The sequence below is a fragment of the Elaeis guineensis genome, chromosome 9 (genome assembly GCF_000442705.2).
Source record: "Elaeis guineensis isolate ETL-2024a chromosome 9, EG11, whole genome shotgun sequence".
NCBI lineage: Eukaryota > Viridiplantae > Streptophyta > Magnoliopsida > Arecales > Arecaceae > Elaeis > Elaeis guineensis.
The window spans coordinates 95,521,622-95,537,483 of record NC_026001.2 but is presented as its reverse complement, the minus strand read 5'-3'; the positions used below and the strand labels follow the sequence as shown (position 1 = coordinate 95,537,483).

Below are 15,862 nucleotides of genomic sequence, written 5' to 3'. Positions count from 1 at the left end.
GATGAAGCTCAGCGAGTTCGACATACAGTACCGACCGCGACCTGCCTTAAAGGCCCAGGTCCTAGCCGACTTCATCGCCGAATGCCCGACAGCCGACCAAGGGTCGGAAGGTGTGGACCCGGGATGAGACGCGGTCTCCGAGCCAGACCCGGTCTCCACCTGGGTACTGCACATCGACGGAGCTTCGAACGCTTAAGGGAGCGGGGCTGGGTTCCTGCTCACCAACTCGGATGGGGTAGTCACCGAGTACGCCCTCCGATTCGACTTCAAAGCCTCCAATAACCAAGCCGAGTATGAAGCGCTCCTCACCGGCTTGAGGATGGCAAGGGAGCTTGGGATCGACAGCCTCCGAGCATTCTTTGATTCTCAGTTGATCGTGGGGTAGGTCAAAGGTGAATTCGAGGCGCGAGATCCAGCCATGGCCAAATATCTCCAGAAAGTGAAGGATCTCGTAACGCACCTCGGGTATTTTGAAATTTTCCACATCCCTAGGTCGGAGAATGCCCGGGCCGACGCACTCTCCAGACTGGTGACCTCCGCTTTCGACTCTTTGGGCCGGACGTTCGTGGAGAACCTCGAGCAGCCGAGTATCGATCGGGATGAAGAAGTGCTACAACTGACAGCTGAACCAAGCTGGATGGATCCGATTGTTCGGTTCCTGACCGACGGGATCAGCCCTGAATATCCCATGGAGGCCAGGCGGCTTCGATGGTCGGCCTCCCAATATGTGATCATGGAAGGCCGACTCTACAAAAAGTCATTCTTCCTTCCTTTGCTCAGGTGCTTGGGACCGACCAATGCAGATTATGCTCTCCGAGAAGTGCACGAAGGAATCTGTGGGAGTCACTTGGGGGGCAAATCTCTAGCCTACAAAGTCCTGCGACAGGATTACTACTGGCCCACCATGAGGAAGGACGCGGCTGAATTGGTCCGGAAGTGCGAACCATGCCAGAAGTATGCCAACGTGCAGCACCAACCGGCCAGCCAAATCGCTCCTATTGTCGCTCCATGGCCCTTCGCTCAGTGGGGGGTCGACATTCTCGGTCCTTTCCCTCCAGCATCGGGCCAAAGAAAGTTCATAGTCGTCGCCATCGACTACTTCACCAAGTGGGTGGAGGCCGAGACCCTGGCGCAGATTACCGAGCGAAAGATGGAGGACTTCGTCCAAAAATCCATCATCTTCAGGTTCGGATTGCCGCATACCATTATCACCGACAATGGATGACAATTCGACAACCAGGACTTCAGAGACTTCTGCGCAAGATTTCACATCATGCACCGACTGACTTCAGTCGGGCACCCACAGTCCAATGGCGAAGTCGAGGTGACCAACCGGACCATACTACACGGGCTCAAAACCCGACTAAATGAAGCCAAAGGCCTCTGGGTCGACGAGCTGGGCTCCGTTCTGTGGGCTTACCGAGCGACCCTCTGCGTTCTGACCGGGGAGTCGCCTTTCAGTTTGGCCTATGGAACGGAGGTGATGGTTCCACTCGAGATTGGGCTGCCATCTACCAGGGTCGAGTGGTATCAAGAGTCGGACAACTCTGATTGTCGGAGAGCCGACCTTGACCTCCTCCCCGAACTACGGAACGATGCTCAACTTCGCATGGCTTCATACCGACAGAAGGTAGCCCGATATTACAACACCAAGGTCAGACCAAAGCTTTTCAGGCCTGGGGACTTAGTCCTGAGAAAGGCAGAAGTCTCGAAGCCCCTGGACCAAGGAAAACTGGCTCCGAACTGGGAAGGGCCCTACATGGTAGCAGACACCTATGGGCCGAGGGCTTACCGACTGGAGACTTTGGAAGGAAAACCCATTCCTCGGACCTGAAACGCCGACAACCTGAAGTTGTATCACCAATGAACTTTGTACTTGTTCATTCGGAATACAAATCCAGTTTCAAATTTTGGAGTCTTAACTCTTCGACTGACGATCGACGCTCACCAAGAAGGTCGAGTCCCAACGTCCTGACTCGGACTTAGTGTCCGCGTGAAACCGACGGCCCGACCACCGACGACATGTCGGGCGCTCGCAAGGGCCGAACCATCCACGGCGACGGGAGTTCACACTCCTTCTACGGTCAAACTTTCGGGCCAGATTATCGGCTAACTTACCGATTGGGCCCTGACCAAAGAAAGGCAAAATGACTACGCAACCGCCGTCGCGACTTACCGATCGAGCTACGACTGGTCGAAGGATATTCGGCTTGCCACCGTCTATCACACGATGCGACCACAGTCGCATTCATGACTCGCCGACCGAGCTACGGCCGACCGGAAGATATTCGGCTTACCACCGTATATCATGAGGTGTAGTATAAATATCCGACACAGGGGTATAGGGATCCGACTTACCATCGTTTTTCCGACTAAACACGCCGGACGACATCCGACTGAACGCGTCAGAAGGGACCCGACTGCCAAGCTTTATCCGACGGTCGGTCGGCTTTCGACTCAACAAACGCGCCCGACTCACAACCGGGCGAAGGACGCCCGACTTTGGCCCTCGACCATCGAAAGGCCGATCCAAAGTCCGGACTTATTCGCGGCGGCATGAATTGCCGAACATCCTGACTAATCTATATGGGTTAGCAACTTACGCATTCGAATGCATTCCCCAACACATGAAAAAAGAAAAACAAGCAGAGGAAAAAAGTTTAAGTCCAAGACTTTGATTCCATTGAAGATCAAAATAGGCTTTACAAAGTTGGGCCGAAGCCCGAATACAAGCCGGAGCAAAAGCAAAAAAGAAAAACAAAAACTGACTAATCATCGGAGTCGGCCTCCTCCACTGGATAGCGACGGGGGACGGTCAGCGAATCCGCTCTGGCTTCGACAGTCGGGGCCGCCTGATCTTCAATAGCCTGCTCTACGTCTTCTTCGGCTTCCGCCCTGGTGGAAAGGCCTTCCGACGCTGGTTCGGCCGTCTCCTCCGTGGCTGGGGCCTCCGATTCTGGCAGAACTATGCTGCTGAGATCAATTTTTGGGTACAGGCCTCGAACGGCTTCCCGAGCATCCTCGTACCCGACCCGGTACGAAAGAAAGCCGCTTTCCAGAAGCTCTTCTCGGTACTCTTCCGAGTCACGAAAGTCTTCGACGGCCTGACCCAAGGCCTCCTTCGCCGACTCTGCTTCGGCCTTCGCGATGTCTGCGTCGGCCTGGGCGATAGACAAGCCTTCTTCGGCCTTGGCAAGATTTTCGAGACTTACTCGGAGCTGCTCGCGGTTGGCCTCCAGCTCCTTGGCAAAGTTGTCTCGCTCGTGCTAAAGCCGGCAGACGGTTCGGGACTTCTTCTTCGCGTCGTCCCTGGCCGACTGCAGCTCCGACTCCGACGTCGCCAAGGCTCCCTTGAGTCGGGAGACCTCCTCCGTAAGTCGGGAGACCTCCCCCTCAAGTCGGCCCTCCCGATCGACCGATTGGTGCAGCTGGTCGACCAGGATGACCTTGTCGGCTTCAAGGGCCGTGACCTTGTCCCTCCAAGCCGCGCGCATGTCGCCGAACTTCCGGTATCTGGCCTCTAGCTCGGATATATTGAAGACCAGCTGCGCAAAACAAAGCCAACCGTTAAGGGACCGAACTTACGGAAACTGCATTGAAGGCAAAGAAAAGAGAAACTCACCCGGATCATCATCGGATAAAATGAAGATAGCATGTCGGAGACGCACTGGTTCTTCATCGCATCGATGTCGGCAGGAAGGAGGAGTGCCTGGCACAGTCTCCTGGCCAAGTCATGGTTGGCCAGGCCCGACGCACCTTCGGGGAGTGGGAAGTCGGTCGATCCTCCGTCGGCCGACCGTCCTTCATCACCTGACGCCATGGGGGCCTTCCCTCGACCGGACGCCCAGGCCCTGACGTCGGAGATCGACGGCAGGCTTGAGCCCGACCGAGTCTTGGCCGACGGTGCGGCAGCAGCGGGCGCTGGTCGCTCGGGTTCGTGGGCCTCCCCCCGATCCTCCTCTGCCTGCTGGGCGGCCGGTGCGCCATCTACCGACTCAACCGCCCTTCTTTCGGGCGAAGCGGCGCCCTCGCCCGACGGTCCCTCGGACGGGACTTCGACAAGCACCGTCGGCACCGACAGTGCGATGACGGGCTCCGCCCCCGACCCAGTCGGTTCGCTCAGCGGAGCTACATGGGGCCTCTTGGGAGGCCGCGACGGTCCGACCCCTTGCGCCGGCCTCTTTCGGACGGCGTACTGACGTACGTCGGCTGCCGTCAATCGTGATCTCGGCGGCATATCTGCAAACAACAACGGACGGTCAGTACCATAAGGAAGAAACAAAAAGAAGAAAAAGGGCAAGAAAAATGAAAAACCGACCTAGGCGGGGGACCGGGCTGAGGCCGACGTCGTACAAGGCCTGCTCGGTGACGAGCTCACTCTGCTTCGGCACCGAGATATCCTTCAGCCGGTGGAAGTCCTCCCGATCTTCAGCCTCCACCCGACTGTTCTCGTTCGGCTCAGTTCGGGGATTCCCCCAACGAACAGGGAACCCCCAGGGAGTGGAAGAGGATGCGAAGAAGAATTGGTTCTTCCATCCGTGAATAGACGACGGAAGACCAGTAATGAAAGAGAGCCCCTTCTGAGGAATGAAATACCACCACCCTCGGGCTTTAGGGTGGGGTCGAAGGACGAAGAAAGCTCGAAAGAGGGAGATCCGAGGATCGGTCGGCAAAAGCCGACACAGAAGCGCAAAGCTGACTATCAGCCGAACTGAGTTCGGCGCGAGTTGTGTCGGGCACAGCCCGTAATAGTCAAGAATGTTTCGGACAAACTTCGGAACCGAAAAACGAAGGCTGGCCTGGAGGTCCTCCAAGTAGAAAGCCACCTGGCCCTCGGGCGGGCTGTTAACCCAACCGTCGGCACCAGGGGCGAACAGCCGAAACTACCCCGGGATGCGGTATTGCTCCCGGAGCCGATCGACGTTCGGCCCCGAAAGTGAAGAGACCACCTCCGGGGTCGACCGAGTGTCGTCAGTCGGCTCTCCCGACCGACCACCTCGTGGAGACGTTCTGGCCATGGACTGAAACAAATGGTAGGGAATAAAGAAGAAGAAGATGGTGAAGATGATGATGGCCCTCAGAAGAAGGAGAAGGAACTACTAAGAAGAACGGAAGTGGAGGAGAGTACCTAGGATGAGGAATTACGCGGGCAGAGTCTCGACAGCGAAATGAGGGGGATAAAAAACTGAATAGGGGCGACCCTGTATATATAGCGCCCCCCGACGGTCGAGATGAAGGCACGACCAACGAGGACTCCCCAGATCTTGCCACATGGCGTCATCTGGGCCGTCCGTCAGCCCGACGGTTCGACGCACCTACCTTCAGATCGAGCCACGTCACCTCCATCCACTCCAACGAACCCGTCCCAATGGCCGCGCGCCACGTGGCATAAAGGCCGCGATGTTTCGTATCCCCGAAGGGACGGCGGGAACGACGGTTCCCCTTCCCGATGGAACGAGACATCTGACACTGACAGGACGTCTGACACCGACGGGACATCCGACACCTGCAGGACATCCGACGCCGACATGACACCTGGCGCCGACAGGACGTCTGATGCCGACGGGACGGGACCTCTGACACCGACTGGACATCTGACGCCAGCGAATCGCTCGGCATTCATGAGACGCCTGACATCATATCGACCCCCGGTACGGTCGGAACTTGGCGCACAGTGAATCCACTCCTTTTCGCCCGGCGTTACTGCCCAAACGAAGACATCGGCCAGTGCGCCGTCCGACTAAAGAGTGGAGGGGGGCAACTGTTGGGGATTACCGACCGACCCCGCTCATGCCGACTCATAATCGGGCATATCCGACCGACCGACCGATCACCGGGCACCATTACCGATCGATTAACGGCTCTCTACCGACTGAGGATATGTTGGTCGGGCAGACCTTTCCCGCTCTCCCGACCGACTGCACCAGGGAGTCTGATGACCGACTCCCGCAACGTGCCCGACTGACCGTCGGAGGGGTCCGAATCTCCACCCGATGCCACTCAGCCGGCCACCGACCTAAGGTCGGTGGCCTCCTCCGATCGCCGTACTACTGCCAGAGGCTGTCAGTCCTGACAGCAGCATGCGGCACTGCCGTCTAAGGGCATCATCCCGTCTAGGGCATTGTCAACCCTAGTGATTTGACAGTCCCACGGCGACGTGACACTTTCACGGTGACTCTGACAGTCTACAGTGAGTTGACAATTCCTCAATTGTCTGCGCCATTAATGACGGCGCCATACTACGCTCCACTATATATATCGGGGAAGGCTACAGTGCTGGAGCGGGGAGAAAAAACAGACAGACTTGTCCTCTCTCTCTCGTTGAGTTCTTTGCTTTCTTCTCACTGTTGCCTAGTCTCCTCTCTGACTTGACCGTCGGAGGGTTTTCGTCGGAGCCGCCTCCAATCAATGCAGATTTTCTTTTACAGACGCTCGTTTCCGACGATCAGATGATGAGAAAATTGACCGCAACAGTCCCGTTGAATTAACAAGTAATGCAAAATCCTTACCGCGGCCATCAGGCCTTGCACCACCTCAAACGAAGGGCAAGAGACAAAGAACTCATTGTCTCTAGCAAGTTTCCTTGTCATCCAAGATCCAGGAGTACGAGCTTTGTGAGCTAAGGTACTGCCAACGTCATCAACTTTGTTGGGACGATCGAAGGATTGGACAAAGACGACCCGCCTTGGATAATTAGAAATATCAGTCATCTCAGATGAGAAGGCAAGAAAGGCCTTATGGACCTCTCCACTTGTCCAGGGGGAAGAGATATGACACCTCTGGATGTTTTTGGCTGTTCAAGTGGGGGCAAAGGAGAGTTTACGGAACCCTGCAGTGCTACCTTAAAAGGAAGAGACACCGAACTACCTGTGATCTAGAATTGGGGGATTTGTAGGAGTGACCGAACTTTAAGCACTGAAAGAAGGGTTCCTGCAAATTGCTCTTACGATGGCCGGTATCGCCCGCACCGAAAGCACTGGTTTCCTTTAAATAGAGTTACTGAAAGATGATAAGGATGAGACCAAGTCTGGAGAAGGCGTACCTGCATATGAGCGTGACGCCGCTTGATGTGATATCGCCGCGTCATTGTTGTCGTCCCACCCATTCCATCGCCGACTAAGAGTATCTATCCGACTGCGTTTGCTCCTCTTTGCGCAAACACGTATCCATTGCCCATTTGACGGAGGGGCGGGAGTTTTTAAAAAACATCCATATTTTTCGATACAGTTTCTGCAGTAAGACGATGAACTAATATATCCCTCAAAAAACATTCGAAATTATTTTTAAAATTATTTTTAAATTTTTAAATTTTTAAATTTTTTAAATTAAATAAAAAAATTTTAAAATATTAAAAAATTATTTCTGTATAATCAAAATACAAACCTGTATGATATGCGTATGATGTGCATAACTAAATAACCTACGTAATCTAAATATAAATCTATGTAATCTGAACATAAACTTATATAATCTGAACATAAATCTATGTAATCTGTGTAAATGACAGAAATTTAGAAACAACTTCTTAATATTTCAAAAATATTTTATTCAATTTAAAAAATCAAAAAATTTAAAAATAATTTCAAATCCATCCAAAAATCTATAGATAATTTTTTTTTTATTAGCCAAGTCCTAACCAAACGCGTTGTTTTTACGAGATCAAATCCTCAGCGGGAGCATTTGGGTCTGGCTCATGCACGATGTATGCAAACATCATTGTTCATGATTAAACAACAAACGAAGGCTGGAGTCCGCACGGACCATCCTCTTTCTCCCACTGAAACAAGTAGTTCATCGGAATTATTCGCTTGAAGTCTTTCCCTTTATTCAAACCAAAAAAAAAAAAAAGGGAAAAGTTCAACAGACTTGTAACCTATGACTTGTGTCGTAATCCATATTGCCTAATAAAGAGGGGTCACACTGTTCTACCTGCAACCTCAGTAAGCTAGCCAGTCAGCTAAGGGATCATTTAAAATACCAAACCACGAGTAACTCTTTAAGAGTTCATCTGATTCTGAAGGCCGCATGGCCTCCCAACCAGCCAACATGTATTGCAAAACACAAACATGCAGAAACATCAATTTCACTAATCCATCGAGTATTTTTAGAACCGCATGGAAGATTTCCACTTCAGAAAAGGACAGCTCCCATTCCTGCAAGGACAGAGAGGATGATATGTATGCACCTCACCCCTGCATGCATGCAGAAAGACTTTCCATGTTACACACCAGAGCAACCTCCAAGGTTCATTCTCATCTGATCATCCACTTTGCTCGAACAAAATAGTCATGGATTTCCACAAGAAATGATTGTTCTAACAATAGATGCACTGAAGTCTTCACTATGGATAAGAGTATCTAGATCATAAACTCAAGTCCGAACTTGCCCTACAATAATATCTTAGCTGCGTGTATGTGGCATAAGAAATGCAAAGTCTCCCAAACAGAGAATCTCACAAATCCAAAAGGTATATTGTCCTTGACATCATATGTGAATTTTACATTCAGCAAGCAGATCACTCTCTAGTCCCTTAAAGATGCTCGAGGCACAGCGGGTAAGCCCAATTCATCCTCCACCTGTATCAGAGCACACGAACAAGTTCAGCATGTATTTACAATTTTTTTAAAAAAAAAAGGTGTAAGCATGTTCCAAGTTACCCAACGAATGATAATGAAGAAGCTAAGATACTGTAATTGAGGGACCTTTGATGAGGAACCTTGGTTGCCTTTTGCAGCAATATGTCGAATTATTTCCATAAAATATGATAGGCACAGATGTTACTCACCAAAAAAAAAAAAATCTGCAATGCTTTTGGAAACACCCACTCATCTTTTTAAACAAAAGGTAGTATTTGCCTAGCCATGAAGGGTGAAGCATGCCTGTTTGTCATTTAAATCATTATTTCTCAGCACAGGCAATGCAAGTTGGAAGAATGTTCCTGCAGTCCCTCCATCTGAAGCGAGAGAGAGAGAGAGAGAGATGGCTAAGATACTGTTTTTTAAAACTGATTTCTAAAAGATTTGGGAATCCTCTTTTTTTATAGAATCTGACTTCTACACAGGTTCTTGACCCTCTCACCTTTCTCTATTTCCTTCTACCATTTGGGTTCCCTATAATGCAGTAAATAGATCAGATGCATTGAATTTCTGATGGCGGACATATCCCCAAGGAGTTTGCTTAGAGTTCTTGAATTTCACTATCCAAACAGTGCTTCAATTTTAGCTTTCTTCATCCTTAACTCTCAATACTTCCCATTCCTCACCTTCCACTAGTTGGGAAAAGAGCGCACTAGATTCCATACTCTCTCAACCATAGAAGCCATAACAGGTTGTGACATCCACTACCACCTCAATGATCAACAGGCTTGAAGTCCTATAACAACAGGAATTCTGTATCCACAAGGCTAAACAGTTATAATATAGAGACATCCCGGATCATAAGAATGCCATAAAGGCTTTCACATGCAAAACTAAACTGGATCAATTATTTATATCCTGCTACAATAGTCTAGGCTCTGAATGTGAACAATGAAACTTTCTTTCTAAATTTTAAATGATCCAGATGTATTATAAGTCATTTCTGATAAATTTCCATCCTCCACATCTGACAAATTTGCATTTTCACATCTGACTGAATTTCCCATTAGGTCTTAAATGCTTGTGCACCATGCGAAGGAACAGTTTCCCTGTCCTCTGGCTTATTAGGCAGAAAAGAAACAAATAAAATTTCAAAATACAATCTTACCTTTTACATCTGGAGATCTGGAAATTCCATCTGGAGATATGGAAATTCAAGAATTTTGACAACTTCCTATCTTTCCTACCAATCCTAATATAATGATGATAATAACAAAGGCACAATCACTCCTGATCAAGGTTGTCAAATTGCCTAGGAGAAGCCAGGCGGTGGACACCCTTCATGGCCTAGGCAAATGCCTAGGTGGCCGTGCAGGGACGAATGCATCACAATCTTAATTATAAATATCTTTAATGACATAAGCACTGTTTCTACACAATATATGGCATCATAAAACCTTCCTAAAGAAAATGATCTATGGAAGGAGGAGGAGGGCACTAGTACTACTGTTGCAATCGCAACAAGCAGCAAACTATAGGGCCATATCCAAGTAGCCAACACCCAGCAAGGAGTAGACAAAGAAGGAAAAAGGTAATGGCAGGGAAGCAACAGCAAACAGTGCCCATAGCAAACACCCATCAAAGAGAAGAAGAAAGGAGGCAGCAAGCAAAACAGAGTCTAGCAAAGAAGATGAAGTGCAAAGACATGAATACTGGGGAAGCTTGGCCAAATGAAGAAGCAACAGCAGAAGAAAAGGATGAAGGGAAATCAAAGAAGTATGAGAAGGTGCTGAAGTTTAAAGAACAAAAAAAAATGGAACTAAGAAAGGAAGAAAATAGTAAATATACACATTCTTAGCACCAGCGCTAAGTGATTGCCATCATCGGCATGACCCATAAACATCAGCTGATCCAACAATAGCCATTGACCAGCCTACAAGCAGATGGTGGGTTGGTCATAGACTCATAGCCTCCATTACCCTCTCAAAGGTTCTATGTGGGGTTCAAATAAGGAAAGAGTAGGGAAAAGGAAACCCTTAATGAAGTAATACTTTTGGTGGGCTTGGCCTAGGCAAGCTTGCTCAGTTTGGCACCTCGGCAGCCACCTAGGTGCCTAGGCAAGCTTCCTTTAACAGCACTGCACCTGATAATTATATCTCATGATCAAAATATTTCTTGATCTTTTTCAGGACTCCTACAGGATCATAAAATCTTCAGGCTGCTTTTCTGTTTGTTAAAGAAGACCTAATAATACCACGGGGCACAAAACATCAAACTGATCGAGGAGCTAGTCTGGCCCACTCACATCCCCATTCTATAGAAAGATCAAGTCCTCTAGAATGGAATCCTCAAATCATGTCTCACTTTCACCCATGCGTCTTTCTCCACTCAATCCATTCCAACTCTTCAACCAGTTTTTCGATCTATCCCTCATTGAGACCACCTTCTGCTATCAATACTCATCTTCATATCATCCCAAAAGAGTGCATTGATACAATGATACTCTATAGCAATAAAATGAAGTTTATTCAAGAGGAAAATTTAGTGTACTAGCATGACTGAAAAATGAGAAAAGGGAACAAAATATTTGAAAGAAAGCATTTGATAGGAGCTAATTGTCAACCCAGATTGCCGACCCCAAAAAAGTGCACCATGGCTTTCTTCTGTCACACTCATCTGCACCACTAGGGATATCCATGAATGATACATGATGCATTGAACACTTCACCAAAAAAAAAAAAAAAAACTCCAGATCATTGCAATCATTGCAGTCTAGAAAATTTTGGCTGCATTAAACCAATTTTAAATCAGCAATCTTTTAAACACTTGCATGTGGCCATGCCAATCTTCAGCACAATGACCAATACACTTTTGGGTTGATGAGATGAGCATGAAAAGTGGTTCTTCAAATCATGACCAAGGATTGTGCTACAACATGATGTTATGTGGATGCATGGGCTCTAAAATCTTAAGAAACACTCAGTAATGCATGTCTAAAACAAGTAACAACATAACTGAGAAACCAAAATTACATCTCCTAACCCATATTCAGAACCCACAGACTAGAAGCATCTCCCTAGGGATGGCCTCTTAATCTTGCTAAATAATTCCAGACAATTCATCAATATTTCACATATCCATCTTCCCATAATCAATAGGAGAGGATGCATATTCACATCTTATGTAATTTGACTCAAAGTTATCATAGTGTTAGTGGACATACCTGGGGGTTCTGTCTGTTGGGTGGCACTGCTGCATGGCCAGTTGGCGCTGCAGGCAGGCTAAGTTCTGCATCCAGATCAGATTCCTTATCTGGTTGAAGATAAGAAGGGACTGCATCAGATTCAGTCTCTGCTCCCATATCAGCTTCCAAAGCATCTAGCTCTGCAACAACGATTAAAAGAAAATTAAAAAAAATAATGGGTCAAAGAAACAGAATATATATAGATTTATGTTTAGGCAGTTAGTAAAAATTACAGTAACACAAATATTTTAGGAAATAATGCCCAGATCACAGATGTGGACTTTTATCTTACCGCCCATAAGTTCGTCCTCATCAATGTCATCAGGGACGTTGTAGCTTCTACCAAGAGATTCTTGTATTTCTGTACTCATATCCATTAGATCCATCATCTCATCTTGCATACTCTGTGTTCCAGGAATGAAGGTTTCAGAAAAAATGACCAAAACAAATATGCTGGTAATCTCATCCAAACTAAACCATATGCAACTTCTAGAGTTTAACTACAAGCAAGAAGAAAGATAACAAACATACATCTATGTCTTGAATTTTCACAGTTTTCATCATTCCTTTCAACTCCTTATTTGCAGACTTCAGTGCTGACATCTGCATCATCAAAACCATGAATAAAATAAATATATCTGATAACACAAATCCTCCAGATAACCTTCGCAGAAGCTTGCAACACATACAGTTTGCTGAGCATCTTTAATTCCCTCCGCAGCAAAAGAAACTTGGTCAAGGTTAAATGTCTGGTTATATAACATGTCACGCTGTCCTTCGTACCTGAGGAAAACATAGATGAAATCAGAATGGTCGGTGAATAAATGTTACATTTAATTATGCATACAGGAAAGTGAAAGGGAGTAACACAAACAAGCTTCTCATCATGCTACAAACTCCATAAGCTTTCTTCATAGTCAATATAGCAATATTTACAAGTCAGTTAAACAGTTACAATCAGTCAAAATTTTTTCTATCATGTACTATAATTATCCAGGTCCAAATACTTGGAGATACACCATCCAAGACTCGAATCTATAACCTTTGTTACTAACTAGAGGAGTGTGACCACTGGGATAAGTCCCAATTGACTCTTTTCTCTGTTTCCTTAAATGGTATACAATATGTAGTGGTCTGCTTCCAATGCTGCACCTAATTACAGTGTGCTTCACTTCATTAATAAACTGAAGAACATAGTTCAACATATATGATCAAAGAAAATATTATGAATTCTACAAAATTCAAATCTTCACAATCCAAGAGGTGGTACAGAATGAGGGTCCTGCAATCTTGATTGAGAGCAGAAACTTCATGGTCTAAGGGTTTCTTTTTATACATATATAAATGTTGCATAGACTTTCAGGCTGTGGTTCTCCTCTTTAAAGGCATTTCCTTTTTAAAGTGAATACATCCCTCTTGACACTCATAGTTTATGTTTCAAAATTTTTTAAAAAGAAAAAGGAAAGAGAGGACCATCGACCAAAGGTGGGAGTGCAATTAGCATATCAAAAAAAAAAAAAGTGAGAAGAAAATTGGATAACCCACATCCTCTTTTGCTTCAGAACCCTCATGGCACGAGCTTTAACAGCTTCCTGAGCAGGACCAGGTCGAGTCTTCTTAATCTGTTCTTTGTATCTAGCCAGTTCAGCATCAAGCTTTTTGATTTTTTCATCAACTGTATCACCTCTTTTATTTATCTGTAAATCAGTTCTTCATTAGTGAAGAATACAAAGCGATACAAGAGAAATCTCATCCTCCCAAGACAGAAAAATGTTAAATTCAGAAGTGAAGCAGGAGGATTAATAAAGAAAAAGGCAAAGAGCACATTCAAGAAAAATTTGAAATTTCAGAAAACCAAAATGAGCATGAATATGTGGAAGAGCAACTGCCCCATATCCAAAAGATACAATTGGAAGAAAGAGAATGCTTTGTATCAAGATTTTAAATCTCGTGGGATGAAACTGTCCCATTATCTCCATGGAACGAGATGCCCCGTTGTCCCATCTCATCTCGACAACCGTGCATTCCGATAGATATCCTACATATCTCTCTCTTCTTTTTCCTTTCTTTCCTTCTTTTTTCTTTCCTTCCTTTTTTTGTACCTTCCTTTCTTTCGCTTTTTTTTCGTTTTGTCATCCCTTCATTTCTTTCATTTTTTTTCTTTTTCCTCTTCTTTCTCTTTTCTTTCTTTCTTCTTTCATTCTTTTCTTTTCTTCTCCCTTCTCTTCTTTCTTTCATTTTTCTTCTTCTTCTTTCCCTTCACTTTTTCCTTTTTTTCATCTTCCTTTCTCATCTTTTTTCTTCTTTCCCTACATGGATGCGTTTCAAAGTCACGAACCGGTCCCGGTCCCGGTCCCAATCCCATTTTCTCACCAAAATGGATGGGACAACCGGGACACTCCCCATCCCACTGGGACATAAAACCTTGCTTTGTACACAAATGCAGTGTCTAACATATGCATGGGTGAGTGTCTAAAATATTGGAGATAACATATGCCCCCCACCCACCCATTAGAAGCTGAGTTTCAGCTTGAGAATCAGCTTGTTCAAGTGGTAATTCATATGCAACCCAGGCTTCATCTTGGGCTGAGCTTTCATGTGGACAAAACACCACAGAACTCAATTGTGCTCATTTGTGGGCCTGATGACTATAGGCACTTAATGTGTGTGTGTGTGTGTGTGTGTGTGTGTGTGTGTGTGTTTGTATCACACCAGGACTCCATTGATAATATGAGAACTGTCCATGTGGCTTAAATGCTCTTATCTTTCAATCTTAGAAACAGCAACACCGATATCCCACTATGAGGATGTTGAATTGAAGAAGTCATGGAACCTGAAAGTATAAACTTTATGCAGAGAAGGTATACCAACTCACAGGAAAACAAATAAAAACATATGAAATTATATGTACAAGTGTGAATATAAACTTAACATGGTTGGATATGTACATGAGAGACAAAAACATGCGGACAGGTGATAGCCATTTGTCGAGAAATATCCAGACAAATACCTAAACAAGTATGGCTGGATAGTCATCTGATATGGCTTCATCATGCATAGGGCATTGAACAGATTAGGTCTCGAATAAGAGAAAAAGGTACTATTTTTAATTTCATAAGGATGCTTTGGTGTCAAAAAACAGACATTCTTCTGCTCTTCTTCACTAAGTTTATATTCTTATCGTTGCCTTCACTGTGGAATTCGAAAGCCTGCAAATATGCTAATCAATTTTTTTTATGATAGTCATTGTTATTACCATAAAAGGAATGACAAATCATCTGGAGTAAGGAAGATTTCAAAACTAAACCAATGTCTCCCCGAGGAATGAAGAAACTTAGGGCTTCATATTATTCTCTCTTAATCTCGATTCTCGACGAAGAAATCGATCCAGCATAAATTCCTCACCTTCCATTTAAAAAAACCCTAATTCCCATTACCCCAATCATTAATCAAGAATGATTCCAAAGCAACAAGTAAAAAAGAGCAAAACTTGAGACTTCATCGTTAAATCCTACGTAAAATTAAAAACAACCGCATAAAACACCAACAAAATCCAAAAAATAATCTCTTTGATCCGACAAAAACGGCAACAAAAAAAAAAAAAAAATTCTTAGAAGTAATACCCTATCAGTCGCATCCTGGACCGTCGGAGGGGGATCCTTCTTCTTCGACGCACCGAAAACCCTCCTCATCTCCTCCTCCCGATGCCCCGATCTCCGACCGATTCCAATCGTATTCCAACCCTATTTCACGCGATCCGACCTCCCCAAAAACCTAATCCTCGAAGAAGAGATCTCCGGCCTGCGAATCCTCGCCGGATTCGGAATTCCAGCGGCGATGGAATAAATCTGGAACCGAGAGGACCGAGGAGCGATTGGAATAATCTCGAATCGAAGAGACGAAGACTGATATCGTCGAGATCGGAGACGAAGTCAAAGAAATCGCGTTTCGGCGTACGGTAACTCCCCGGCTAATAATTCCACCGAAGTTTCCCTCCCACTCCGCCCTTTTCGTTTTTAACTGTTGTTCTTCTCCTAATCCC

General features: G+C 46.1%; 2 protein-coding genes across 3 annotated transcripts; both read right to left on the bottom strand.

Annotated features, from left to right (window-relative positions):
- Positions 1–2,040: 2,040 nt before the first annotated feature.
- LOC140851441 (uncharacterized) lies at positions 2,041–7,072 on the bottom strand. Of its 2 annotated transcripts, XM_073242969.1 has the most exons (3): positions 4,319–7,072; positions 3,623–4,239; positions 2,041–3,545 (listed from the first exon to the last, which is right to left on the bottom strand). In XM_073242969.1, exons 2-3 carry the CDS (start codon positions 4,235–4,237, stop codon positions 3,267–3,269), a joined length of 894 nt encoding a protein of 297 aa, XP_073099070.1. In that variant the 5' UTR covers positions 4,238–4,239; positions 4,319–7,072; the 3' UTR covers positions 2,041–3,266. The 2 variants fall into 2 exon arrangements, with proteins under 2 accessions (XP_073099070.1, XP_073099071.1); XM_073242970.1 differs by having other exon boundaries at positions 3,623–7,072.
- Positions 7,073–8,268: 1,196 nt separating this feature from the next.
- On the bottom strand, positions 8,269–15,862 carry LOC105051087 (vacuolar protein sorting-associated protein 60.1). Its single transcript, XM_010931375.4, has 7 exons — positions 15,444–15,862; positions 13,366–13,517; positions 12,510–12,603; positions 12,352–12,423; positions 12,113–12,224; positions 11,800–11,960; positions 8,269–8,576 (listed from the first exon to the last, which is right to left on the bottom strand). The coding sequence occupies exons 1-7, from the start codon at positions 15,510–15,512 to the stop codon at positions 8,523–8,525; spliced, it is 714 nt and encodes a 237-aa protein (XP_010929677.1). The 5' UTR covers positions 15,513–15,862; the 3' UTR covers positions 8,269–8,522.

Excerpts from the sequence above, each read along its gene's own strand:
- LOC140851441 (XM_073242970.1), bottom strand. The coding sequence starts at position 4,237 with ATGCCGCCGAGATCACGATTGACGGCAGCCGACGTACGTCAGTACGCC. Across the intron at positions 3,546-3,622 it reads TTTATCCGATGATGATCCGG|CTGGTCTTCAATATATCCGA; the intron begins GTGAGTTTCTCT and ends TGTTTTGCGCAG.
- LOC105051087 (XM_010931375.4), bottom strand. The coding sequence starts at position 15,512 with ATGAGGAGGGTTTTCGGTGCGTCGAAGAAGAAGGATCCCCCTCCGACG. Across the intron at positions 12,424-12,509 it reads TTAAAGATGCTCAGCAAACT|ATGTCAGCACTGAAGTCTGC; the intron begins GTATGTGTTGCA and ends TTGATGATGCAG. Across the intron at positions 8,577-11,799 it reads CCAACAGACAGAACCCCCAG|GTGGAGGATGAATTGGGCTT; the intron begins GTATGTCCACTA and ends GCTCTGATACAG.